Consider the following 26831-nt stretch of genomic DNA (forward strand, 5'->3'; position numbering starts at 1 on the left):
TGCCATAATATTTAGTACTAAAGATTGTAATTGCAAGCTACCGTCACTAAGCAAAGTTTATGCTGCAGAAACCAAAACGGCCAAAAACCAAACAACTGAATTCAGACTGTCAAAGCTAATTTAGTATATTGTAAATATGTCATACACCATTTGGGTTACGTATTATATCAATTTTTAAACTGTCAGAACCTTTCCTATGTGCTATTCTTTTTTCAAATGCTTTGTTTTGTAGTTATATTAAGGTGAATCACGTTGAACAGACTTTGCCCTGAAACTCTAGTGAGCTTAATAGAAATATAATCATTGACAGAAAGGAATAATACATTTGGTCATTCGGTTACAGTCTGCAGTAGCATTATTAATGCATGTTCACACTTCTTTGCTGCAAAAACAGAACGCAATCTGAATACTGCTACTGTTTCCACATCTGTATTCATTTACAGGAACAGAAAGGAACTGATTACTTTCCAAACATGTTATCTGAAAACAAATATGTACAATTTTTATTAATAATATGCCGTAAAGTTGAGTAGCTGTGTAGTCACCCAGGTCTATCCACCATGACCACCTCTTAATTAAAGCAGAACACTTGACAAATGGCTAAATCCACTGATTAAGTACATATAAAGGAATTGTTCCACCTGCAAATAATTTGTATTTCTATAATTCCTGAGATTTATGGTGAGAACTTGGTAAAGTTATGCCTGTGGCATCACCAGCAACAACTTTAGTGAAAAGAATGTAATTCAGAAATGATAGAGGAAATGTTATTTAGGAGTCATTGTGACTTTTAAGTTGGCCATAAATGGGTCAGTTTTTTCGTTCAGCAAGGGGGTTGAACAAAAAAAGTGACCCGATTCCCCATCCACACATTTGAGGTAGATAGGGGAAACCTCTCCGCTATTCCTTTGTAGTACATTTACTAAATACCTTTCAGATTTTTTTTTTTCTGTATTTTTTTAACCAATAATGTTTATTGAAATATGTAAGGCCTCATGCACACTGGACGTTTTTACAGCTGCTGTTTTTGGCTTCAGACATTTTTTTCTATAGTCAATAAACTCTCCAGCATGTTATCCTACGTGTCCATAGTCTGTTTTTGGCTGGAAAAAAACACAAAACTAGTGGGTTCTCAGAGGAGTTTTTCAACTGTAAAAATGCTCTAATGTTAAAAGAATCCTAAAAATGCTGATAAATGCTCAAAAACGTGACTCACCAGCATTTTTTTTGATCCCATTGAAAAAAAACATGCTTAAAAATGCTAATGTTAAAAAATGCTGAAAAAAGCTAAACAACGTTGAAAAACGTATTACAAACCTACTGGTGTTTTTATAACCTCCAGTGTGCATGAGGCCTAAAGGTTATACAAACAGGGTAGGTACACAAGTCAAGATAATGCACTTCAGCCAGTACGTGGATATGGTACACATAAAGACAATAATAACAGTGGTATATTAATTTCAACGGTTATATTTATTTAATTAACCAATTGTATTTATCTGTCCATATCACCAAGCCTGCTCAAATTTTGCACGAATAAGGGAGTTAATATCCATTAGGGCTCATAAGTATAGTTTTGCTAGATGAGTATTACTTCCGAGATGTTGAGTAAGTAATTCAATTTCCATTTTCGACACACAAACGGGCTGCTAATAGCACATGAATAACAACAGATCTAAAAGAGCGTGGAGATATATAATGTATTTTGATTTTTTACAGTTCGCACATGTCCAACATTACGGCAGATTGAAAATGGCAGAACAAACTGTACATCCAGTGATACATCCTATGGCTCTGTGTGCTCTGTAACTTGTAAGGATGGATATAAGCTGGAAGGGACTTCTAAACTGGTTTGCCAAGGAAACGCACAGTGGGATGCAAGGGAACCACGCTGCACAGGTATACTGTCATAGTGTCACATTAGCAAAGTGAATGTTCACTGAGCATTAAAAAAAAACATGGGCAAGGAAAAACTGTATTCAAAATAAAGGTGGGCTCACCTTAACTCCTTTTCCCCTTCCGCCGTGAGCGCACTCTCAGCACAGAAACTTGTGCTGTCCGTGGATGCATATGTGCTGTGTGTGGTTGTTAAAGCTCACCTTCCTTGTTGGTGCACATATGTTTTACATGGGCAGCAAGTTATTAATTACCATGGTCAGTAAATATTCACTTCACTTGAAAAAAAAACATATTGTCTATAACATTGGTCTCCAATCTCTTCAGCTCATCAAGTCTTTCATGAAGTGTGTAGTTCTTTTTATACCCTCGAGCATTTATCTTATGGAAATAGTTTAATAAATGCTGCATTAAATAACACTACTAATAATAATATTAAAATAATAATAGAAAGTCATAGACACACAATGCAAAGCACTCAGGTAAACAAGGCAAGTAACAACACAGCTGATAGAGACAACTCAAGTTCACTCTTGCTGATGGCTGACCAGTCCATCCTATATAACACTTCCCCCTAGCTACCTCACCTTTGGGACTAAGCACTGTGGTGTGGCTCCACAGGGACCTCAAAAGATGAATTGACTCATAATAATTTTCATCATTTGTTGACCACATTGCGACCCCCAGCCATTTTATCGACCCATTAACACTTGGGTATCAGTATTGACCACTGGAACCCTGAACTATAATATAATAGAACTCTGGTCTATAAAGTAATAGAACATATCCCCTCTATTGTACAGAGTGGCGTGTTTGGTTGTCCTAATACATAAAATAATGTAATTTCCTTTACTAAGATGACAATGCTACACATCTATAAATACAGTACAGTGAGTGAGCAGTGTCACACTATGATAAAGAGAGGATCGTCAGAAGATTTTCAAGGGAAAAGGGTTTAAAAAAATTTAGCAATCAGGACTGATAAACTACATAATAAGGACTTTCATACAGTACTGTAAAAATATTGCACTTTTGTTCTTGGGTTTAGATCTTCATTACAAGATTTTGATTATATTGTTGCACTGTACATAAAAAAAATACTATCACTTTTGCTTAGGTTAGGTTAGTGAGGCATTTTAAAATAATCTAAATAGTACCATTTAGAGTTAACAGTTAAGGACTTTTGACATATTCAAAATGGAATAAAATTCTTATGTTTTCATCTAATTGAACTACTTTTTTTTGTGCAGAGATTCATTGCCCTGTTTTTAAAAAGCCTAAAAATATCCTAATATTACCAACAACTTGTGGCAAAGCGCTTGCATCATATGAATCAGTCTGTTATCTGAGATGTCAAAAGGGCTTTGTATTATCTGGAGTCAGGGAAGAGATTAAATGTCTTTCCAATGGTAAATGGAGTGAAGATGTCCAAATCGGCATATGCAAAGGTGAGATTCAGTCATCTAAACTGATGTAAAGGGTTGATATAGATGTATTATGCATGCATTTAGCTCATTATCATTCTGAATATATCCAGTACATATGTACACGCTATGTAACCACAAATTACAACTGGGATAAGAAAAAAATGTCTTAGTCAGCATCATCATGCCCATAAGAGACCAATTAATCACTACAAACAAAATATTGTCCTTTGTAGTTATTCAGGTAGTCAAGTAAATGCTAGTCCTTGCTAATCCATATTATTTACTTTGAAAATATTAATGACTAGACTGAATGGACCGCTTAATTTTTCTTTGCTGTCAGCAGTTTAGAAATGTTATTTATGTAATAAAACAAAATAAAAAGTGTATGTATATATGTATATAATTTTGTTTTCATTTTCAATTTTAATGTTATATTAACCATCTTGTTCTTTGCTTTTCTCATTCTGCATTACTCTGTATGCTGTTCATGCACTTTCTTTCTATTTTACAGATTTTGAACCTCCCGAAATCACATGTCCAAGTGATATTCATATCGAGAACATTCAGCATCAGAATGTAGCCCAAGTCAATTGGGAAATTCCACAAGCAAGAGATAATTCTGGAGAAGAGGTGACTGCAAAAGATTTCAAACCCCCCTGTACTGACTGTTTATGTTATTATTATTTGACTATGTAGTTAAAGAAATATTAATTTTAATTTTGTTTCTTAATTTTTACTAGTTTTAATAATAGTTGGGAAGGATTAGAACTTCTGGTGGATTTGCGGTGCTACCAGGGGCTCTGTATATCTTTACTTCCTGTCCAGTTGTCAATGGTTTGCCTAGGCAGGAAGTGAGAGCAAAATCAACAATAGGGACAAGGACAGCAATATGAATCTCCCGGAAGCTTTAGCTTTTCCCAGCTCTACTAACTAAAAGTATTTTTTATTTCTGTTTGTGTTGCTGTTGAAAAGATACCCATATTTTCTTGTCTGGTGAAACATTGTCCCAAATGTTACACACTAATCAAAATCCATCCAATCCCTTCTGAGACGGCCAAATTTTGATCAGTGTATGACCAGCTTTAACCTTTCTGTATACTCAAAAGAAACTAAAGCAAAGTTGTTACTCAGTAACAGGCATCCTAACTTTTTCTTTCACCCTTTAGTCCCAGCCTAAAAGAAAGTATGGGACATAATTAACATGAACAGTAATAATTTAACCCAATGACCCCTTTAAATCCTTTTCCCTTTTTATTATCTTTAACCTTTAAAGACTCTGTGCCCTTCTGTACAAAAATCTATTAATCATATGCTCACAGCAGCCCGCTGTCTGATATATATACATTAGAAAAGTCTTTCACCCTCATTTCATACTAAATGATTTAATAGAATACATTATAGCAGAGATTCTATATATATATATGACAGAATGAATTAATAACAAAAAAGAAACGCTTCAATATTGTGTAATGTGTAGGTATACTGTATCCCTAATAATTTCTTCAGTTTTACAGTGGTTGTATTACGCACTATAATTCTATAATTATTATGGCACTATAATTCTATCGATTTTTTTTTTATTTTTGCTTTCCTGTTTTTTTTTTTCCTAAGATGAGTGTAGATGTCAGTTCTATTATGCACTCTTTTCATGACTCACTGGAAAAAGATGTAAATGAAATGGAAAAAAAAGGATTAATAAGAAAAATCTCAGGCATAAATAAACCTTATATATTTTAGATTCAGTATAAGAGATTATCACATTATATTAAAGCCTGATTCCAGGCAGTGGTTGGATCCTCTGTTAGGTTTTTAATGTTGTCTTAATAAGGAGATTTATGGCCATGTTGTGGCAGAACAGATAGTGATGAGGAATTTCTTGAAATTGGGGAACAGATGAAAAAATAATCAAATTTTTAGCGATGCAGATGAAGGGTTATAATCTATGAAAATATCTGAATTGCTGGTCTATGCCTTCATGAACACTGTCACTCCCTCCAGATCATAAACAGGGGTTGTAGGAACAAGAAGGTAGGGGGACCTTTTCAGTTGGGTCACAGTTAGAATTTAAAACCTAATAGATATATTAAATCTTCCCTCGTCTATCCAAAACAAAAAAATAAATACAATTATCTGGAGTTATGCTTGAATACCTTTGGCGCACAGGTTTACACTTTTCTGATGCGTTGACACGCCTTTGTTGAATTATTATTATTAATGTTATACAGGATTTATATAACATCAACAGTTTGTGCAGTGCTTTACAATAAATAGAAAGACAGTGCAATTACAATAAAATAAATTACAAGAGGGTTAAGAGGGCTCTGCTGAAAGGAGCTTACAATCACATAGGGTGGGACTAGCGGTACAAAAGGTAATAACTGCGTGGGATGAGCTGATGGAAGAGTAAGGGCTCGTTTACTCCTATAGTGTTTGTAAAGTGTTAGTATGGGCATCAGACAGGCGCTTTAGAATGGGACATTTTCCAAACGTTAAAATGCTCCCTAAACGCCCTATGCACAGTTTCATAGCATTTGATGAGCATTAAAACTACTCCACAATGGAAAGTGACAGATTTTAATGCTCCACAACTGGCCCACAACCACAGCAAAAATGCCTGCCAAACGTTTGCGGAGCATTACCATAGACTTGAATGGGAGACATTGAAAAGCTTCAACGCCTCCTGAACATGAAGCTTCAATTTTGAAGCGAAGCGATGCTAACACTTCATGTTTTTGTAATGTGAACAGCACAATGTGCTGTTTATTGAATATTGTGCATAGGCATTTGAGGGGCGTTTTTTAACGCCTGTCAAATGCCCGTTCTTATGGCAGTGTGAACTCAGCCTTAAAAATTCAGTTGTTAGTTCAAGGCATGATAGGCTTCCCTGAAGAGATACGTTTTCAGGGATTGCCTAAAGGTGGCCGGAGTGGGAGCCATACAGATTGAGGTAGAAAGTTCCAGACGAGAAGGTCTTAGGTGGAGTGGAGAGGGTGGTTTGGGTGATATTTGGAAACAGGATTGGTGATGTTATTCGGGACCGAGTTGTGAATGGCTTTGTATGATGTTGTTAGTATTTTGAATTTCAATCACTGGAAAATCCAAAGCTAGGGGAGGGATTGGCAGAGGTAGATGAATCTGGCAGCAGCATTCATGATAGATTGAAGAGGGCACAGCCTATGTTGACGTAGGCCTATGAGAAGGGAGTTACAATACTCAAGGCGAGAGATAACAAGGGAGTGAATGAGTAGTTTGGTGGTTTCATTCATTAAAAAGGGGAGAATTTTAGAGACGTTATGAAGGTGAAGTCTACAAGATTTTGACAGCGGTTGGATTTGGAATTGGATTGGTTGGATTTTGGGTAGAAAGGAAAGGTCCGAGTCTATGATTATACCTAGTACCCTGGCATGAGGGAAGGGATCAGTAGTTTAAAAAGATTTTGTTTTAGGAAGTGGTGTGACATCCATGCTGATATGTCAACTAGTACATTAAAAATGTGGGAGGAGACTCAAGGAGTGAATAATTGGAGAGAGGGAGACAGAGTTGTAGGTAATACTGAGGGAAAGCAACAATGAGTACCAGGAAAGAGCAACATTTTGGAGACTAAGGGAGTGGAGTTTATTGAGGAGGAGTGGGTGGTCAACAGTATTGAAGGCTGCAGAAAGTTCTAGTAGTAAGAATATGGAGTAGTGGCTGTTGGTTTGAGCGGTTAATACATTGTTAGTGAGTTTTAGTATGGCAGTTTCTGTGGAGTGTTGTAAACCAGACTGTAAAGGGTCAAGAAGGTTGTTTTTAATGAGGTAGGAACTCATGGCTAAGCATTCTAAAAGTTTAGAGGTGAATGGGAGCAAGGAGATTGGTCTTAGCCCACGTACACACGGTCGGAGATTTTGCCAACCAAATCCGTCGGATTTTGCCTGTCGGATTTAGTCCGACGGATTGTGTCCGAAACTGTTGCATACACACGGTCTGGCCAAGTTGGCGAAAAATCTGATCTTTCAGAACGTGATGACGTAATTTCGTTACGATGGGACTACATTCAGGCCAATAGCTTTGATGTAGGAATTTGATCTGAGCATGCGTGGCACTTGGTCCGATGAAAATGCTCTACACATGATCGGATTAGGTCCGTCCGGCCCAGTTGGTCGGGAAATATTTCCAACATGTTGGAAAATTGGGTCGGACGGAGATTCGGACGGAATCAGTCCGATGCATACCACACACAGTCGGATTATCTGACGACACGGTCCGATAAGACTCATTCCGACAGATTCTCTGACCGTGTGTACAAGGGCTTATATTGTTCAGGTTTGTGGGGTCCAGTGAGGGCTTTTTAAGTACTAGTGCTAGTAGACAGGGATTGATTGAAGATTTGAGTGGGAGAACATAGGATAGAAGAAGAGGGTGACCATAGTATTTCCAAAGAAACAGAATCCAGGGGATAATTTGTTAGGTGGGCATCTGAGAAAAGTTGGGTAACCTCTTCAGTAGTAGCTGGGTCAATAGAGAAAAATATTGGATGTGCTGTTAGACAGGGTATGTTAAGTAGGGAAGGGGGGACTTTTTTGTTTCTCACATTTTGTATGTTCCATATATCTGTAGGTGACAATTGAGGTCAGCCCAGCCTTTCTACCACCTCACATGCTTCCGATTGGTAATGTCTCTGTGACATATACAGCAACTGACAGTTCTGGCAATCAAGGTAGCTGCACATTTAACATCAAGGTAATAGGTAAGTTTCCAGCATTATGTGGGCCTATTCTCCAGTATATACAGTATATATATATATATATACATTGAGTGGGATTTAGTGCAGGACGAGTGAGGAGCAGGGGCGGACCAGGCTGACAGTTTCCTGGCTGATGCAGGCGGTGCAGACATCAGAGCGGCCTGGAAGGGGGATTCCCTGCCCCCCGCTGCTCTGATGTCCTGTAAAAAAGCCTGCACTGCTTCTGCCAGAAGCGATCAGCCAGGAAACTGTCAGCTGAAGTGCCCTGGGGCCACTTTGAGCTGAGTCTGCAGCGCTCCCCTCCCTCCCTCTCTCCTCCTCCTCTTGTGTATCACGGAGCTGGGTCTGTGTTTGGCAGTGCTGTAACAAGGTCCCACCCCCCTAGACCGGCTCATGTGATAGTAGATGGATGACGGAGTGAATTAGTGTTACGCCTATCACACTAGCCGGTCTAGGGGGCAGGACCTTGTTACAGCACTGCTGAACCCAGCTCCATGAAAAACAGCGGAAGATGCCTGCTGTGTGTGTGATCCATCATCCATGGTGAGTCTGTATTGATGATGGGCACAGTAAGATGCATTGATGAGCAGTGAGGCTGCATTCATGGGCACAGTGAGGCTACAATCATGGGCACAGTGAGGATACAATCATGGGCAGTGAGCTGCATTCATGGGCACAGTGAGCTGCACTCATGGGCAGTGACACTACATTCACGGGCAGTGAGGCTAAAATCATGGGCACAGTGAGCTGCATTCATGAGCACAGTGAGCTGCGTTCATGGGCACAGTGAGGCTGCATTCACAGGCTGTGAGGCTGCATTTATGGGCACAGTGAGACTGCATTCATGGGCACAGTGAGACTGCATTCATGGGCACAGTGTGGCTACAATCATGGGCACAGTGAGCTTCATTTATGGGCAGTGAGGCTGCATTCATGGGCACAGTGAGCTGCATTCCTGAGCAGGGAGTCTGCTTTTACAGGCAGGGATTCTTCAATCATGGGAACAGTGAGCTGCATTCATGGGCACAGTGAGCTGCGTTCATTGGCACAGTGAGGCTGCATTCATGGGCAGTGAGGCTGCATTTATGGGCACAGAGAGTCTGCATTCATGGGCACAGTGAGGCTACAATCATGGGCACAGTGAGGTTTCAAATATTGGGCACAGTGAGACTACAATCATGGGCACAGTGAGCTGCATTCATAGGCACAATAAGCTGCATTCGTGGGCAGTGAGTCTGCATTCATGAGCAGTGAGCTGCATTCATGGGCACAGTGAGCTGCATTCATAGGCACAGTGAGGCTGCATTCACGGGAAGTGAGGTTGCATTCATGGGCACTGTAAAGCTGCATTTGATGGGCACAGTGAGGTTGCAATAATGGGCATAGTGAGGCTGCATTGATGGACACAGTGAGGCTGTATTGATGGGCACCGTAAAGCTACATTTGATGGGCACAGTGAGGCTGCATTCATGGGCACAGTAAGCTGCATTCATGGGCACAGTGAGCTGTGTTCATGGGCACAGTGAGGCTGCATTCATGGGCAGAGAGGCTGCATTCATGGGCACAGTGAGGCTACAATCATGGGCACAGTGAGGCTACAATCATGGGCACAGTGAGGCTACAATCATGGGCACAGTGAGGCTACAATCAAGGGCACAGTGAGGTTACAATAATTGGCACAGGGAGGCTGCAATCATGGGCACAGTGAGCTGCATTCATGGACACAGTGAGCTACATTCATGGGCAGTGAGGCTACATTTATGGGCACAGTGAGCTGCATTCATGGACACAGTGAGGCTGCATTCACGGGCAGTGATGTTGCATTCATGGGCACCGTAAAGATGCATTTGATGGGCACAGTGAGGCTGCAATGATGGGGATAGTGAGGCTGCATTGATGGGTACAGTGAGGCTGCATTCATGGGCACCATAAAGCTGCATTTGATAGGCACAGTAAGGTTGCACTGATGAGGATGAACTGATATGCTTTATGTTAATATTGTTGTTAATATTTACTTTTGGAACCTCATTGTGCATAAAACATTTAACAGTGTAATTTCATGAGATAATTTACAAGGGCGTGTTTAGGGGCGGACTTAGAGCCGGGGCAGGGGAGAGGTTGGGAGGGGCAATTGGTGGCAAGTAACTCTTAAGACCTGGCAAGTGGCTCAGGATGTGAAATTTTGAGCCCTGTATATATACACACACACACACTATATGTATATTTTTTTTAAATGTGGAGTTTTAGATCTCACTCTTTTCTGTAGGAATGCTGTAATATAGATGTCACCATGTTGACATTCCATTGAGGAAATACACTTAGTGGATACATTTAAATATACTGTCCTTGTACTTTATCTGACTCTCTCTGTGTCCCATCCCTTCACCTTTCACTCTTCACAACTCCAAACTTCTGTCTTGATTCTTAGATGGGCAGACTTCAATCTGGTTACAGTTTACACCTTCATTGATTCTTTCTATGATATAATCCACTCTGTGCATGTAGTAATACCTACTACTTCATCTTGGTCAGATCAAAATGCCCTTGGCACACTTTAGGACTGATTTACCATTGGATCAACAGATGTTGACTTACCAAGGTGAATGTGCCCTTAGCTTAGTTCATATGGTTAAAGGAGAAGTCCAGACTGGGCGTGTTTGGCTGGGCTTCTCCTACGGGTCACAGGAGTGTAATTCATTTTCGCCTGAAGTCAGCTCTCTGCTGATGTCACACAGATTAGTCCAGACACTGTGTCATCTGGACTGATGGCTGTCTCAGCCTCTCAGTGAACCGCTGAGACGCCCTCTCCTGGCCCCTCCACAGCTCAGCTGTCCAGTGAGCATGGAGCAGCAGAGCAGGAGAGCTGCTGAATGACAGTCAGCAACTCTCCGCTCAGAGAGCTGTGAGAACAGAGCCATCGCCGATGTTCGGTGGCTCAGTTCTCAGTGTAAAGATGGCGAAAGACAGATGCAGCATTGGAACCTCTGCTGCATCCACCTAAATAAGTATAATGGGGGAAAAAAAGCAAAACCCATATATCTTTTTTAAGGGATGCTCAAATGGTAAGGTTCACACAGAGTCATGTCCAAGGAACATAAAATACAAAACGGGATTTGTGTGTGTACGTGATTTGGTATTCAGAGTAAACACATACTCACCCCATTGACTGAGAAAAGTGTACATAATTTGCAACATAGAAATGCTCTATTCTTTTTGTTATGTTTTTTCCTTTTTTCGATTTTGAGAGCCTGGTTTCCTATAACAACAACCATACAATTTCTTAATTTAAACTGTTCAATGTAGCTACAGGAATAACAAATTTTCAGTGAGTATGTACAATTGCACACTATGGCACATCATAAATGTATACTATGATGTTGAGTTACTAAAACCGAAGAGTGCAACATCTGGTGCAAGTGTGCATGGTAGCCAATCAGCTCCTAACTTCGACTTGTTTAATTAAGCTTTTACAATAAAACCTGGAAGCTGATTCGTTTCTATGCAGAGCTGCACCAGATTTTGCACTCTCAAGTTTTAGTAAATCAATCCCTATGTGCTCACTGTTGTACATGGTTGGTTTGGATAGTAACTGATTTGTATTGTATGCCTTTTTAGATGTAGACCCTCCTGTTATTGACAGATGCAGGTCACCTCCAGCAATTCAAGCTACTGACATCAAGCAACGTGCAACATGGGAGGAGCCACAGTTCTCTGACAACTCGGGTGAGCTTCGATAAAAGTTTTTTCTGCAAATGTTAGCATCACAAAGCTTATTCTGATAGAGCAAACATGTAACACTGATCATTTTTGGGTCACACACAGCCCTCCTATTATTTGTTGACATTCAGCCACTTTTGGAATTAAAAATCAATAAAATTCCAAAACAGCTTAACTCATGAAGTCTTATTTCCTTACATTATTTGTTGGTTCCTCTCTAGTTGAGAAATATTTTCTTTCACTGTTATGTCACTGTCACAGACTGGGGAGTAACAGGACCCACAAGTGCTACTTAAAGAGATACTGTCACAAAAGTAGGGCAAACTGACAGTGTCTGCCCACCGACTTTTCTACTGAGCAGTGCTCCCACCTCACTGCAGTGCACTAGACTGTTTAAGTTCTGAGGTTGGCTGGTGTCAGAGCTTAGATATAGGCACAATGCACTAAAGAAAAAGTACTGTCACATGCAGGAAGTTCTGTGCTCCTTTATACCTGGAAACCCTGCCCTGTTAGTGAGGGCTCCAGCACTGTGGAAGGCAGAATGGGGGTATAGGTAGGTAAGTATAACTTTAAAGAGGAATAGCTATCTGTTGACACTGTTCCTCTTGCCAATGAATTCTTTAATTGCAGTTAAAGGAAATCATAGCATATTAAATTTAACACCCCATTTATTTTATCTTATTTCTGTTGCAACTTCTTGCATCATCTGCCTCTTCTGCAGATAGGAAGTGAGGGGCAAACTTTCAAGTGGAGATAAATACATGCAAGAATTTATTGAAGATTTAGTTAATTAAATGGGCTAGAAACGAAAGAGCTGCGCTAGACCCAGATTACCGATGTGCAAAAAATTATGTGAAGGAATTCTCAGGAAATTTTGTGAAAAAATTACCCAAACAATTGTCATCTACAACTGTGAATCACAATACGGTTAAATACATCAATTAATTGTATATAATCCCACATATAGTGAACTGAGATGTCTCATTCATCAGAAAAATAAAAAATTAAAATTAAAATAAAAATAATTATTAAAAAAATATATGGGAGAAAAAACTATTCCACACCCGTGTGGAATAAAATTCCATGAGAATTCCTTCACATAATTTTTTGCACATCGGTAATTTGGGTCTAGCGCAGCTCTTTCGTTTCTAGTTTATTTTCACTGTAAGATATATTTGTACAGTAGAGTCGCAGCTTCCCATATATTTATATAATAGATCCATCTATTTTTATATTTTTCTGTACTCTGGTATGGTTTTCTCCCTAGTGCAGTTTCTTTTCCTCTTTTATAGTTAATTAAATGAATTTGTGTATTTTATGTAAGTGATGTTGTGGGTGTTTGCAAAAAAAACAAACTACAAATAGTATGAAAAAACTGATGTCTTTTATATTCTTTACCTTAATTCATATAATATAATTCCACCCTCATATGATACATTTCTTTAATGCATTTATTTAATGTGTTTTAGGTTCTCCTTTAACTATTACAAAAACACACTCACCTGGAGATATTTTCCCCCAAGGCGAAACGATTGTGGAGTATGTTGCAACCGATCCATCTGGCAACAGCAGAACTTGTCAAATTCATATTGTCATTAAAGGTAGAGTGCAACCTTAAGTTTATTCTGGATATTGACTTGTATACATAATATTCCAAAATGTAAAATTAGCAATATGCTGTTATAAATCTTTTAGTAAATACTTAATGCACAGAAAGATTAAAGATGTTGTAAACTCTCTCATACGTGAACAGCTTCAGAAAATACACAGAGAAGAAACATATCCTGCTCCATAGGTTTTACTTGTTTATCTGCAGTTTTATCTTCCCTACACCCCTTCAAAAGGGCAGAATCATGTTATAATCTTTCTTCATCTGTTAGTATCACAGAGGAGAGGGCAGAGAGGCTGCAGTTACAGTGTGTGAGAGCTTATTGGAGGAAACAAACGCATATCTCTTCACACAGCAAAAGAACCCTGTTGTGAATAAGCTGCATGCTAAGCTCCCTCCCCGACACAAATTTTATCTCATTTGTCAGGAAAACTTCTCAAAAGTGACTCATGCGGATAACAGAGGAACGGGGCACCAGAGAGAAATTACACTTAGAGCTTTGGAGAGAGAGAACTAAACACTACAGATATATGTGCGTTGCTCAGATTTCATGACTGGGGTTTATAACTACTTAAATACATTGTGATGCCAACAAAATAATAGGTATTTACAGACCTTAAAGGTTACCTGACCACAATGGAAGATGAGGCTTGTCTTGGTTACATTCATACCCAGCCTGGAGTCCTATGCCTTTCCATAAAGCAGCAGTGTTTTTGAATTCTCTTGCAGTATTCTCATATGAGTCTTCCTCATATTCACATTGACAGAGGCAGAGCGCTAGAAACTCATCCACAGAGCTCTAACCTCTGGAGTCCTGAAGAAGTATAAGAAAGCACAAAATAGTTTAAAGGAGTTGTAAAACCCTTAAGATTTTCACCTTAAAGCATTCTATGCTTTAAGGTGAAAAACCTTCTGCGCTGCAGCTGCCCCCCATAGCCCCCCTTTTTTTACCTGAACCTGATCGTTCCAGGGACAAGCACGAGCCCAGCAGCTCCAGCCGCTGTCTCGAGTCCTCATTAGATAGATTGATAGCAGCAGGAGCCACTGGCTCCTGCAGCTGTCAATCAGATCCAATGACACTGGAACCAGGGGGCGGGGCCGAGTCCTGCTGAACGTGCCCGCACGGGTGCACCCAGGGAAAGCATCTCTCTGTGGGGGCACCTTATGAAGAGGAGGAGCCAGGAGCGGCATCTGGACACAGACCCAGAAAAGGGGGATCGAGGCCACTCTGTGCAAAACCCTTGTAAGCATGACATGTTTGTTTTTTTAACAAAAACAAACCTTTACAATCACTTTAAACCCAACAAGCATTTAAATAATGGGTTTTGGGCTTTTCCTACATGGATATCTAAGACTTTTTGTGCATTGGTTTTAGCATGCATCCGAATTGCTTTACTTTCCAAGGAGGTCAGAAGCAACTCAGAAGATCCCAGAAGCACCTAAAATGCATGTTAAATGTATGTGAATGCTTGCTGCATGTGCATAGCTATTCCAGCCCTTACAGTAATTGTTTGTGTCGACTAATAATATTGTTTTTTTTGTTCAATAAATGCATTTGTTTGGGTGTCAACTTACAGGTTCACCTTGTGAGATTCCCACCACTCCTCAGAATGGAGAATTTGTCTGTTCGAAGGATACAGATGGCGTTAATTGCACAATACAGTGTAAGGAGGGATATGAAGTTGCAGAAGGGGCAATCCAGAATTTCTACTGCACTTTTAAAGATGGTCTGTGGATGCCACCTCAGTCAGCAGACTGGCCAGATTGTTCTGGTAAGTGTTGAACATTGATTTCATCTTATGTTACTGTAATAATGTATCATCTTTATTAGTTTAAAAAAAAATAAAGCGGTAACAAAATGTCTTAAAGCATAAAGGCAATTTTAAAATACCTTAGCTCCTGAATACTGTCAAGGAAATTCAACTTTCCGACACATATAGATACTCTCACTTTTTCCTCCCATTACAAATTTGCTTGGCGCATTAAAGTCCTGCCAGTTGAAATGTCCTTTTGTTCCTAATAAATCCATCTGCAGATACTAGGTTCTCTGCTTCCCCCATCATCCCTTTAGATGTCCATGCTGCTTGGGGGTAGCTCACTGATTAGCTGTCAGTGATGAAATTGGAGTGTTCTGTCAAAAGGACCGCTAGGGATGACTCCTTTCATAGCAGTCCAGAACACATTTCCTGTCAATTTTTCCTTCCTTACCATGAGTAATTTAACTTTTTACAAAGCTGATAGAAAGTTTATAGAAATGGTAATTTTAACCAGGCGTGAGGTGCACCACGGTAGTTTGTTGTCATCTTAAACATGGACTTACTCTTTAACTGGATGATGCAAGCTGAAGCTTTTAATAATTGAACTTCGCTCGATATAGAAAAATTATCAGATTCTTGGAGAATCTTTAACATTTTTAGCAGCTGACCTGTTTGGGAAAAGTAATTGCATTATAAAGAGGTTTGTTGCACACATTTATAGCAATGCTAGGTAGGATGAGTAAAAAAGAGCTGTTCACCTAATTAAGTAAATTTACAACTGAAGATTTCTGCTATAGGTGCCTATCCAATGAGGGTGAACCAAGTCCCAACCTAATAGGATATTTAGTTCAACAGCATTAAAGAAGTATACTATTATAATATTATAACGTACAGTGATTGCAAGATTACCATATGACTTATATGAAACTGAGGTGATCACCAAGTCCAGTTCTTGGCTCTCCCAAAACAGGTCATAATTTGATGATTTTACTATGTGATAACACCTGTTCATAACTAAGAAAAGAATACTTAGCTTTTTGGTGCCTTAAGGCTGAGCTTAAAACCTGAATAATATAATCCTGTTGGCTGCATATTAAGCTTAACTACACAAATAAAACTGGAAAAGGCAATAAAAAGGTCAGATTATACCCTTTATTTTATACTATGTGCTGAAAAAATGGTGGCAAGAATCTGTCAGGTTTTCACAAATTCAAGTTTATGGGCAGATGCAGGCACTCCATTGTCACACTGTGTTTTCCAGTGTACATGGGAGTAGGCAGACCAGGGGGCCAAGAGGTATGGTTGCAAAATGTTTGTGTACAAATAAGAACCACCTGAGAAGACATCCTCTTCTTGCCTCGAAATATCAATAACCCTTATTTTTTAAACTCTCTTACTTTGATAGGTTATCTATTGCTGAATGTTACTATTACTTCCATGTCCTTATGTTGCTATGATTATAATTTCAGTAAAGCGGTTTGCTAATCATGGATTTAAATCCTTTGAAATGCTGTATAAGGCCACACGATGTGATGACTCCAACCTACTAAAGAACTTTGCAGATGCCTTTCAGACGTCACTAGGTAAAATGGTATGTTGGTAATAAATTAGTTACACAAATTTGTTTATTGTTGGCGAGATCAGAAAGGTGCCATTAGCACCCTTCAGTAACACTGTACTCTTATAACATATGCAGTTGTCTATAATCCTTTTAGATTCTCAGCCCTAACAAGCAGGACCCTCCATTTCCATTTGTGTTATATTGTATTCTAACTGTACTGTCTCCCTCCATTTTGTATAGCACTGTGCAAACTGTTATATACATTCTAAAAACATTGAATACTACAGTTAATGTGTATGTCTAGATTTTTTTTTTTTTTTAGTTTTGGATAGAACAAGAATAGAACAAGGAACTCCCATCAGGTTTTTGTTATGGGGCTATGTTAGACAGGTTGTCCATCAGTTCCTCTTGTGCTCTGATGTTTTACCAAAAAGGAATTGAGGAAAAATATGCAACAGAGACACATTCAGAAATAATCTGACAGGTGTTCTACCTTTTACTCTTTTACAAACGAAAGGTGTTTTATGTTTGTATGTATTACTTTTGGAGAAATTTCCCTACTTCTTGCCTGATAAATGTTGTCAGGACAAGGAAGTACAGGGACATCTCTCTAATCAAGACTGCATAATAGGACATACAACCCCTTTCCACTCTACCCAAAACTTAAAAAAAAAATATCTGGCTTAAAATATACTTTAAAGAGATCATCTCATCAAATTTTGAAAAAGCAGGTAAACACAATAAAATCAAGAATTCTAAATGCTTACTTGCAATGTTTTCCTTTCCATAAATGATGGAAGCTGGAAGTATAAGATATGGAGCTATATAGCATTTAATATTTTTTCACCAAGGATTGGCTGACCATCGCTTACTAAATCAATCCAGTGTGGCGAGCAGTAATCCTGTGATACACTGTCAGATTTTTGATATACGCAAAGAGATGACTGACATCTGGACATTTTGTCAATTGATTTTAGGGCAGCAAATATAAACCTCAACTCATACAATTCTTGTATGGCTGCGTTATATTCAACATTAGGAAATTGTTGCTAATAAGACTCAGTTAATTTGCATTGTGGCAAAACTTGCAGTGCATGGCTAATGTAGGGTGTAATTGCAGAAGTTGCTGCTACTGAGCCTGCAACGTCCAAGCCCTCGACCATGATTGTTTAGGATGAAATCCCTCAAAGAAGCTCACATTATAACCTGCACAGAAAAAGTATGATTTCTCGCTCCCTCAACTCCTTTATTTACATGTATTATTTGCCTTGAACAGGCTTAAGAAAATTATATAAAGATGGTTTTCCCCCCAGTTGTATTACAAAAACATGCATTTCCAGGGCTGAAATTGCCTTCATAAAGACAAAAACAAAGGAACCTAACTTTACATTTTTCTCAAGATCTCTGAGCCTTTTGAATATGCCTATGGGCTAGCCTCAAGTAAAGAAAATTAGAACCCAGTGATCACTTCAGCTATAATAGGATACATTTAGATAATAATATAGTGATCACACTTCAGGCACAATTTCATTTTAGCCATTTGTCAAGAAAAAAATCAACGGAGCAGGAAGTTTATATTGGGGAAAAAGGTCAGTTTCACTAATAAGGAGCAATAGCTGGTTAATCTGCTCCTGATTTTTGATTACTCTTCTTGCATCTGTAAAAACTACAATGTCTTTATATTTAAAATTAGAATAAAGAATTTAGAAAAGCACACCTTAATGTTTGAAATGCTTGTTTTTTTTTTCTCTCCGGCTATATAGAATTATTAACCAAAAATGTGTGTATTTAATTCAGTCTAACTATGCAGTATATACAGCAGCTGTAACTACAGTATATCACAAGGATATAGGGAAATAAAAGTAGAATAAATGGGGCACTATATGTGTCTTATAGCTAGTTGTTACTAAAGTACAATTAAAATGATATTGTTTACTAACTGGTTTTGCCACCCCACTGTGCTGATCTTACCCAACCCTCCCCCTTATGAGCTGCATACTTACCTAGTTCTGGTACCATGTTCAGCCACATCTTACCATGATGTACAGTGGTGTGAAAAAGTGTTTGCCCCCTTCCTCATTTCCTGTTCCTTTGCATGTTTGTCACACTTAAGTGTTTCGGAACATCAAACCAATTTAAACAATAGTCAAGGACAACACAAGTAAACACAAAATGCAATTTGTAAATGAAAGTGTTTATTATTAAAGGTGAAAAAAAATCCAAACCATCATGGCCCTGTGTGAAAAAGTGATTGCCCCCTAAACCTAATAACTGGTTGGGCCACCCTTAGCAGCAACAACTGCAACCAAGCGTTTGCGATAACGTGCAATGAGGCTTTTACAGCGTCCTGGAGGAATTTTGGCCCACTCATCTTTGCAGAATTGCCCTAATTCAGTTACATTAGAGGGTTTTCGAGCATGAACGGCCTTTTTAAGGTCATACCACAACATCTCGATAGGATTCAGGTCAGGACTTTGGCTAGGCCACTCCAAAGTCTTCATTTTGTTTTTCTTCAGCCATTCGGTGGTGGACTTGCTGGTGTGTTTAGGATCATTGTCCTGCTGCAGAACCCAAGTTCGTTTCAGCTTGAGTACACGAACAGATGGTCGGACATTCTCCTTCAGGATCTCTTGGTAGACAGCAGAATTCATAGTTCTTTTTATCACGGCAAGTCTTCCAGGTCCTGAAGCAGCAAAACAGCCCCAGACCATCACAATACCACCACCATATTTTACTGTTGGTATAATGTTCTTTTTATGAAATGCAGTGTTCCTTCTAGCCAGATATACTTGGACACACACCTTCCAAAGAGTTCCACTTTTGTCTCAACGGTCCACAGAATGTTGTCCCAAAAGTCTTGGGGATCATCAAGATGTGTTGTGGAGAAATTGAGACGAGCTTTGATGTTCTTTTTGCTCAGCAGTGGTTTCCTCCTTGGAACTCTGCCATGCAGGCCATTTTTGCCCAGTCTTTTCCTGATGGTGGAGGCATGAACGCTGATCTTAACTGAGGCAAGTGAGGCCTGCAGTTCCTTGGACGTTGTTGTGGGGTCTTTTGTGACCTCTTGGATGAGTCGTCGCTGGGCTCTTGGGGTAATTTTGGGCGGCCGGCCACTCCTGGGAAGGTTCACCACTGTTCCATGTCTTTGCCATTTGTGGATAATGGCTCTCACTGTGGTTCGCTGGATTCCCAAAGCTTTGGAAATGGCTTTATAACCCTTTCCAGACTGATAGATCTCAATTACTTTCTTTCTCAATTGTGCCTGAATTTCTTTGGGTCTCGGCATGATGTGTAGCTTTTAAGGATCTTCTGGTGGACCTTACTGTGTCAAGCAGCTCCTATTTAAGTGATGCCTTGATTGTGAACAGGTGTGGCAATAATCAGGCCTGGGTGTGGCTAGAGAAATTGAACTCAGGTGTGGACAACCACAGTTATAGTATGTTTTAACAAGGGGGGCAATCACTTTTTCACACAGGGCCATGATGGTTTGGATTTTTTTCACCTTTAATAATAAACACCTTCATTTACAAATTGCATTTTGTGTTTACTTGTGTTGTCCTTGACTATTGTTTAAATTGGTTTGATGTTCCGAAACACTTAAGTGTGACAAACATGCAAAGGAACAGGAAATGAGGAAGGGGGCAAACACTTTTTCACACCACTGTATAGTTCCTGCCAATTGGCCTTCTACTTCCTATGGCATGAAAGAACTCATAGACTATGCACATGCAGGCAGTGGGAAGCAGAGGACAGGGCAGAGGTAAACATTATGGCAGGAGAATGCATCACAGGGTACCAGAGCTAGGTAAGTATGCAGCCTTGGAGGGGAAGGGTGGGCAAGATCAGATGAGAAATCTGTTATGATTATAGTATGTCGTTGTGTTCTGTTTTGGTAGTCCAAGACAAAATGTCTATATGGATCATTTGTGGCTGCTGTTTTCTTCCTAAACCCAACCAGATAATCAGCATAATAAGCCAAAATGTGTACCCTACAAATAAGTTGGGTATAGCATTGCAATTTACATACTTATACTAGCTTATAACTCTTGTTTATCTTTAGTTTCAATACATTTGTTTGTATGGCTCTCTCTTTTAATCCACAACTCCCTAGCATACAAGATATGTAACTTATTTTATTTAAAGAACATATATTTGCCTTTGACTCAAGTATACAAATCATGTCCTTATTTACAGGTCCCTTCCTTTTGCAATGATGTTGATGATATTGATTGTCGACTTGAGGATCAGTATCAAAGGCAGTGTCTTGAATACAACTATGACTATGAGAATGGATTTGCTATAGGTAACGTTTAACAGTATTAATATATATTATACAATTTTACAAATTAAAACATTTTTACTTTTTGGTACTCTTTAGGACAAGCATCCTCAAACTACACATAACAATAAAAGCCTGGGGAATGCCCAGGAAAAAACCAAAGCCTACTTACCACCAGCTCGCAGACAACCGAATAAACCTGTCTAAGCCCTTGTACACATGGTTGGACATTCCGACAAACCAAATCCGTCGGATTTTGTCCGAAACTGTTGCATACACACAGTCAGACAAAGTTGTCAGAAAATCCGATCGTACTTAACGTGATGACGTTATTTCATTAGGACGGGACTACGTTCAGGCTAGTAGCCAATAGCTTTGGTCTAGGAATTTGATCTGAGCATGCGTGGCACTTTGTCGGATTGGAATTCTCTACACATGATCGGACAAAGTCCGATCGGATCATGTTGGCGGGAAATTTTATAGCCCAGCTGGAAAACTTGGTCCGTCGGATACTCCGACGGAAACAGTCCGATGGAGCCCACACACTGTCGGATTATCCGGCAACACGGTCCTATCGGAAAAAACCAAAGCCTACTTACCACCAGCTCGCAGACAACCGAATAAACCTGTCTAAGCCCTTGTACACACGGTTAGACATTCCGACAACCAAATCCGTCGGATTTTGTCCGAAACTGTTGCATACACACAGTCAGACAAAGTTGTCAGAAAATCCGATCGTACTTAACGTGATGACATTATTTCATTAGGACGGGACTACATTCAGGCTAGTACCCAATGGCTTTGGTCTAGGAATTTGATCTGAGCATGCGTGGCACTTTGTCGGATTGGAATTCTCTACACATGATCGGACAAAGTCCGATCGGATCATGTTGGCGGAAAATTTTATAGCCCAGCTGGAAAACTTGGTCCGTCGGATACTCCGACGGAAACAGTCCGATGGAGCCCACACACTGTCGGATTATCCGGCAACACGGTCCTTTCGGATATTGTCCATCGGAATGTCTGAGCGCGTGTACAAGGGCTAAGAGTTTGCGTTAAAAACAGGGGTTTAGTCTGAACGCATTTGCAAATGCATGCGTGAGCCACATCACAGCACCCTGGTATCTGTGGTCCTAACACTAAAATATGAGTGTCCCCACAGTGAAGGCACATGCATTCTGATGGATAGATGAGGGCAGGTGGAGTGAGGGGGAGCCAGCCCTTCTCAAAGGTACAGGAGCACACAAAACACCCAGCAAATAGCACAATGGCTGCAAAGGTGCTGGTGCATTGCTGGACCAATACAAACACCAATGTTATAACAAAAAACTTGCCACCACCCTCATCTATAGCTGGCTATCACAGTAAGTGGCAATGGAGGGCTAAAACAGGTAACAACAAAAGCCTGGGGAATGCCCAGGAAAAAAAACCAAAGCCTACTCACAGCAGCTCTCAGACAACCGAAAAAAACCTGTCTAACAGTATGCTTTAAAAACAGGGGTCTAGTCCGCACGCATTTGCAAACGCATGCGTGAGCCACAGAGCCATGTCATGGCACCCTGGTATCTGTGGTCCTAACACTAAAATACGAGTGTCCCCACAGTGGAGGCACATGCATGATAGATGAGGGCAGGTGGACTGAAGGGGTGCCACCCTTAATTAAAGCTATAGGAGTACACCAAACACCCAGAAAACTATAACTATAAACTGTCCTCAAACTACAGCCTGTGGGTTGGGACATATGACCTACTCCCATTTTTTTCTCTGCTTGTGAGTGATAGAATGAGGTTGCTAAACACCTGCAGTAACCTTAGGGTCTTGTCTATGAGCTTTGGGCTTGTGTCAGTGGAAACAGTTTGACATTTGTTTGAGATGCTTCTGCAAATATTCAGAATTCATTAACAAGTACATTTGACCTCCAGTTGACTACATTCCAGTTGATCTACTTCAAGTGGGTTTTGCATTTCATTTGTTTGTATGGGAATGAAAAAGCTTCTTGAAGTAAACAAAAGCAACAGGGGTCCTCACTGTTACTTCAGCTGCCATGCAATGTATGCATCCAGCTGGAGTCCATAATAAAACACAGGAGTGTGCTCTGGAGTGCTGCCGCAACCTAACGCTGGATGAATGAGTAGCGTGGTAGCAGCAGTGAAGGTAACCCATCCATTCAGCCACAAGCCAGAAAGATGGGAAGAACATGCTGTGGACTGCTACTACAAACCAGCACTGTCACCTTCTAATGTTGCTGCCAGTGCTTTACTACTCATTAATACAGTGTCAGAATGTGCAGCAAGAGTACAGTGGAGTGGACAGGTCACAAATCTGTGACTTAAGTCAGGTGGTTCTCCAAGCCTGCAGTCCCCTTAATGATTGTGGGTTCCAGTGAAGGTTTCTGCATGCTAATCACATACAGGGCAACCTTAATATAAAAACAATAGCCTAGGGCAACCTGCAGAAATAAGACATAACAATCTGTAGCTATAAAACAGAGCAAACTGCATATATAAAACAAAGCAACATGCAGATATAAAATATAGCAATCTTTATATATAATCCAGGGAAACCTGCAGATATAAAGTGATATAAGTGATCTTTGGGTTTAAACTAGGGAAACCTGCAGCTATAAAACAGGACAACCTGTGCATATAAAGCACAGCAATCTACACATATAAAACAGGGCAACCTGCAGATATAAAACAGGCCAATCTTCAGATAGAAGATAGGGCAATCTGCACATATAAATCAAGACAACCTGCATATTTAAAACCAGGCCAACCCATGTACAGCATATAAAAAAGTTAAACCTGCAATTATAAAACAGAACAAAAAAATGGCAATTTGCACATATAAAACAGGGCAAACTGCAACGTTTGTGGGCAAGCTGTGGAGCTTGCCCACAGTGTATCCAATCTCACCTACTGCAAACCCATATTAGAACAATTTTTTTATTTCACTAACTCCATGGTCCCCAACAGTCTGAAGGACCATAATCTGCTCTTGTGATTAAAAGGTACTGGTAGATACTGCAAGCATAGCATGCAGTACTCCAAGGAAGCCCCATAATGGTAGGAGTATATAATGCAGTGTACACACAACCAGACTTTTCTATAGCAAAGTTCCAACGGAACGAATCCGTCAGACAATTCGATCATATGTGAGCTTCATCTGACCTTTCTGTCGAAATATCTGACAAACTTTAGAAATAGAACATGTTTCAAATCTTTCCGCCAGAACTCCTCCGGAACCAGTTCCTATGGAGAAATCCGCTCGTCTGTATGCTGTTCCGACGGACCAAAAACGACGCAAGGACAGCTATTAGCTACTGGCTATTGAACTTCTTTTTTTTCAGTCCCGTCATACGTTATTGCGCTAAACTATCGGGCTTTGGTGTGATCGTGTGTAGGCAAGTCCGTTTCAGCGGAACTCCGTCGGAACTCCATCAAAAAGTCAGTCGAAAAGTCCGTCAGAGTTCATTCTGAAGGAAAGTTCGGTCGTGTCTACATAGCATAAGAGTATCTGGCTTCCTTAGGGTACTGCCAAACTATGCTTATTCACTACATACAGGTCATAGCTGATGAAGGTAGTGGTAGTTTTTGCGATATGAAAAAAAGTTGGTGTGGGGGAGAGATGTTTTCTAGTGGGTGTAAGACTACTTTAGGTATCAGCTATTAAGAATCATGACTTTTTATTGAATTAGGCTGCTTATCTTATTAGGTAAGCTGTAAAATGGGTTGCAGATCTTTCAAATATATGTATAAGTATATTGTACCCTTCATAGATAATTAATAGTTGAGAAAAGTTGAGACGTTAAGAAAATCATAACTCACTATGTGTCTTGGCATAACAAAAAATGGTTTGAGAACTTATTCACAGTAGGATATATAGTATATGATCAATCTGGCACTTGTGGTACTTACCAAATGGTAGGTGAGTATTTGTGGGTCTCACAATCTATGGCCAATAAGGTATATATTATCTTTAGTGAAGGGAATGAACAATCACCTGTCACCTAACAATGAACTGATTAGATCTCAAATCTCTGTTTTAATGCGGTAAAATCTGTTGTGTCAGATCTCAAAACATTCTTTCTTCATCTTTTTTATTTATTTTTTATAAAATGTATATTTTAGCTTTAAAACAGTAAATTAATATATGGTCTTGTGATAGTATAGCCAAATTCTGTAAGACTGAAATGGTGTTTAGCCAAATATTGAGGATATGCTGCATTATTGATACATACATTTAATTGTTATTCTTCCAGGACCAGGTGGATGGGGAGCTGCCAATAAACTAGATTATTCCTATGGTGACTTTTTTGATGTGACAGAGGATGAACTGAGGGAAAAGTCTGCATCTGATTCTACATCATTACTAAGAGTGAAAAGGCAAAAACTGAATATCCCTGCCACCGATCAGAAAGTGAAGTTTATTTTTAACATAACAGGTTCGTACAGGTTCCATTAGAAACACATTTTTAGATTGAGCTATAGAACATTTTAGATGAATAAACATGTCTGAATCCTGAAGCAGGAACGTTATATCAATATCAACATGAGAAGAAAAGAACATACCTTTATTTAAATGTACTGCATACCTTTTTTTTTTTTTTACTGAAGGTAATATAATTTTTCTCAGTAAGTGTTCCCCATGGGTTAAACATATTTCAGTTGGAGCGATTTATAAAGAATATCAATTTAAGTACTCAATCCATTAATTCTCCTGTTCTTAGTCATTCAATTCCAGGTATTTTTTGGTAAGAAGCAATTCTTTAATGCACTTTAAAATAGGGGAACCTCTTTTTATAGAGAAATATTTTCTGATATATGCACATCTGTCTGTTGGGATTAAAGCAGAGCTATGCAGAATGTCGGCTGGGAAGTGGCTCTGTTATCCTGACTGGGTGTCATATGACGTTGAGCAGGATAACATGCTGGCGCGTATCCGTGGGGACACGCAGCACGGCGATCGCGAGTGTGGCGTGTCAGTCTGACACCCCGCATCTCCGATCGTGATAAGAAGCCTCTGTCAGAGGCTTCTTACCACATGATCAGCTGTGACTAATCACAGGTGATCATGGTGTGAACCAGGAAGTGCCGATAAATGGCATTTCTTGGGTTGCGCTGACAGGGATAGCCGATCTGTGACTATCCTTGCCAGAGGGGGGTCTGATTATCAGCCCCCTCAGATGTGCCACACCTTTTAAAATGTACCCATAAGCTGGCAGTGCCCCATGAAAACACAGCTCACAGTGCCCATCAGAGTGCCTATCAGTGCTAATCTGTGCCCACCACAGTGCCAGTCAGTGCCCATCTCAGTGCCCAGCAGTAAAACCTGTCAGTACCTCAACATCAGTGCTGCCCATCAGTGGCACCTGTCATTGCCAATCAGTACCGCCTATCTGGCAATCAGTGCCACCTGTCAGTGCCCATCACAGCTGCCTATCAGTGCCCATCAATTCTACATATCAGCGCATCCTCATCCGTGCCACTTCATCAGTGTCAACTCATCTGCCCCATCAGTGCCGCCCCATCAGTGAAGGAGAAAACAAAATGTTATAACCAAAACAAAGAAAAACTTTTTTTTCTTCAAAAATTGTGTTTTTTATTAGTTTGTTTAGCAAAAAATAAAAACCGCAGAGGTGATCAAATGCTACCAAAAGAAAGCTCTATTTGTGGAAACAAAATGATAAAAATTTTGTTAGGGTGCAAGTGCGACAGAGCTGAAGTGGTTCTCACAAATATCTGTCAGTGAATTCCTTCTAACACAGCTTCCTGTGATGGGGTGGCAAAGATGCTTAACTGCTTCTGAATTCAGAGCAGAGTTGTCACTATCATGTAGGCTGTGGGCTGCTTGAACTAC

At 39.8% G+C, this 26831-nt stretch overlaps 1 protein-coding gene and 1 long non-coding RNA gene across 2 annotated transcripts in view; one reads left to right on the top strand and one right to left on the bottom strand.

The window, feature by feature from the left end:
• LOC143974150 (uncharacterized) overlaps positions 1-2086 on the bottom strand; it is a 97207-nt gene extending 95121 nt beyond the window's left edge. Inside the window, exon 1 of the long non-coding RNA XR_013272175.1 lies at positions 2001-2086. This is a non-coding gene — a long non-coding RNA (uncharacterized LOC143974150). The remainder of the gene's footprint in view (positions 1-2000) is intronic.
• SVEP1 (sushi, von Willebrand factor type A, EGF and pentraxin domain containing 1) overlaps positions 1-26831 on the top strand; it is a 481292-nt gene that overhangs the window by 217834 nt on the left and 236627 nt on the right. Inside the window, exons 6-15 of the mRNA XM_077475265.1 lie at positions 1720-1899; positions 3147-3344; positions 3835-3953; positions 7923-8052; positions 11665-11772; positions 13236-13367; positions 14953-15147; positions 16602-16723; positions 20888-20996; positions 25234-25416. Coding sequence (XP_077331391.1) covers positions 1720-1899; positions 3147-3344; positions 3835-3953; positions 7923-8052; positions 11665-11772; positions 13236-13367; positions 14953-15147; positions 16602-16723; positions 20888-20996; positions 25234-25416 — 1476 coding nt within the window. The remainder of the gene's footprint in view (positions 1-1719; positions 1900-3146; positions 3345-3834; positions 3954-7922; positions 8053-11664; positions 11773-13235; positions 13368-14952; positions 15148-16601; positions 16724-20887; positions 20997-25233; positions 25417-26831) is intronic.

The sequence above is a fragment of the Lithobates pipiens genome, unplaced genomic scaffold, assembly GCF_037356315.1.
Source record: "Lithobates pipiens isolate NorthernLeopardFrog02 unplaced genomic scaffold, aLitPip1_a1.2 Scaffold_13, whole genome shotgun sequence".
Classification (NCBI taxonomy): domain Eukaryota; kingdom Metazoa; phylum Chordata; class Amphibia; order Anura; family Ranidae; genus Lithobates; species Lithobates pipiens.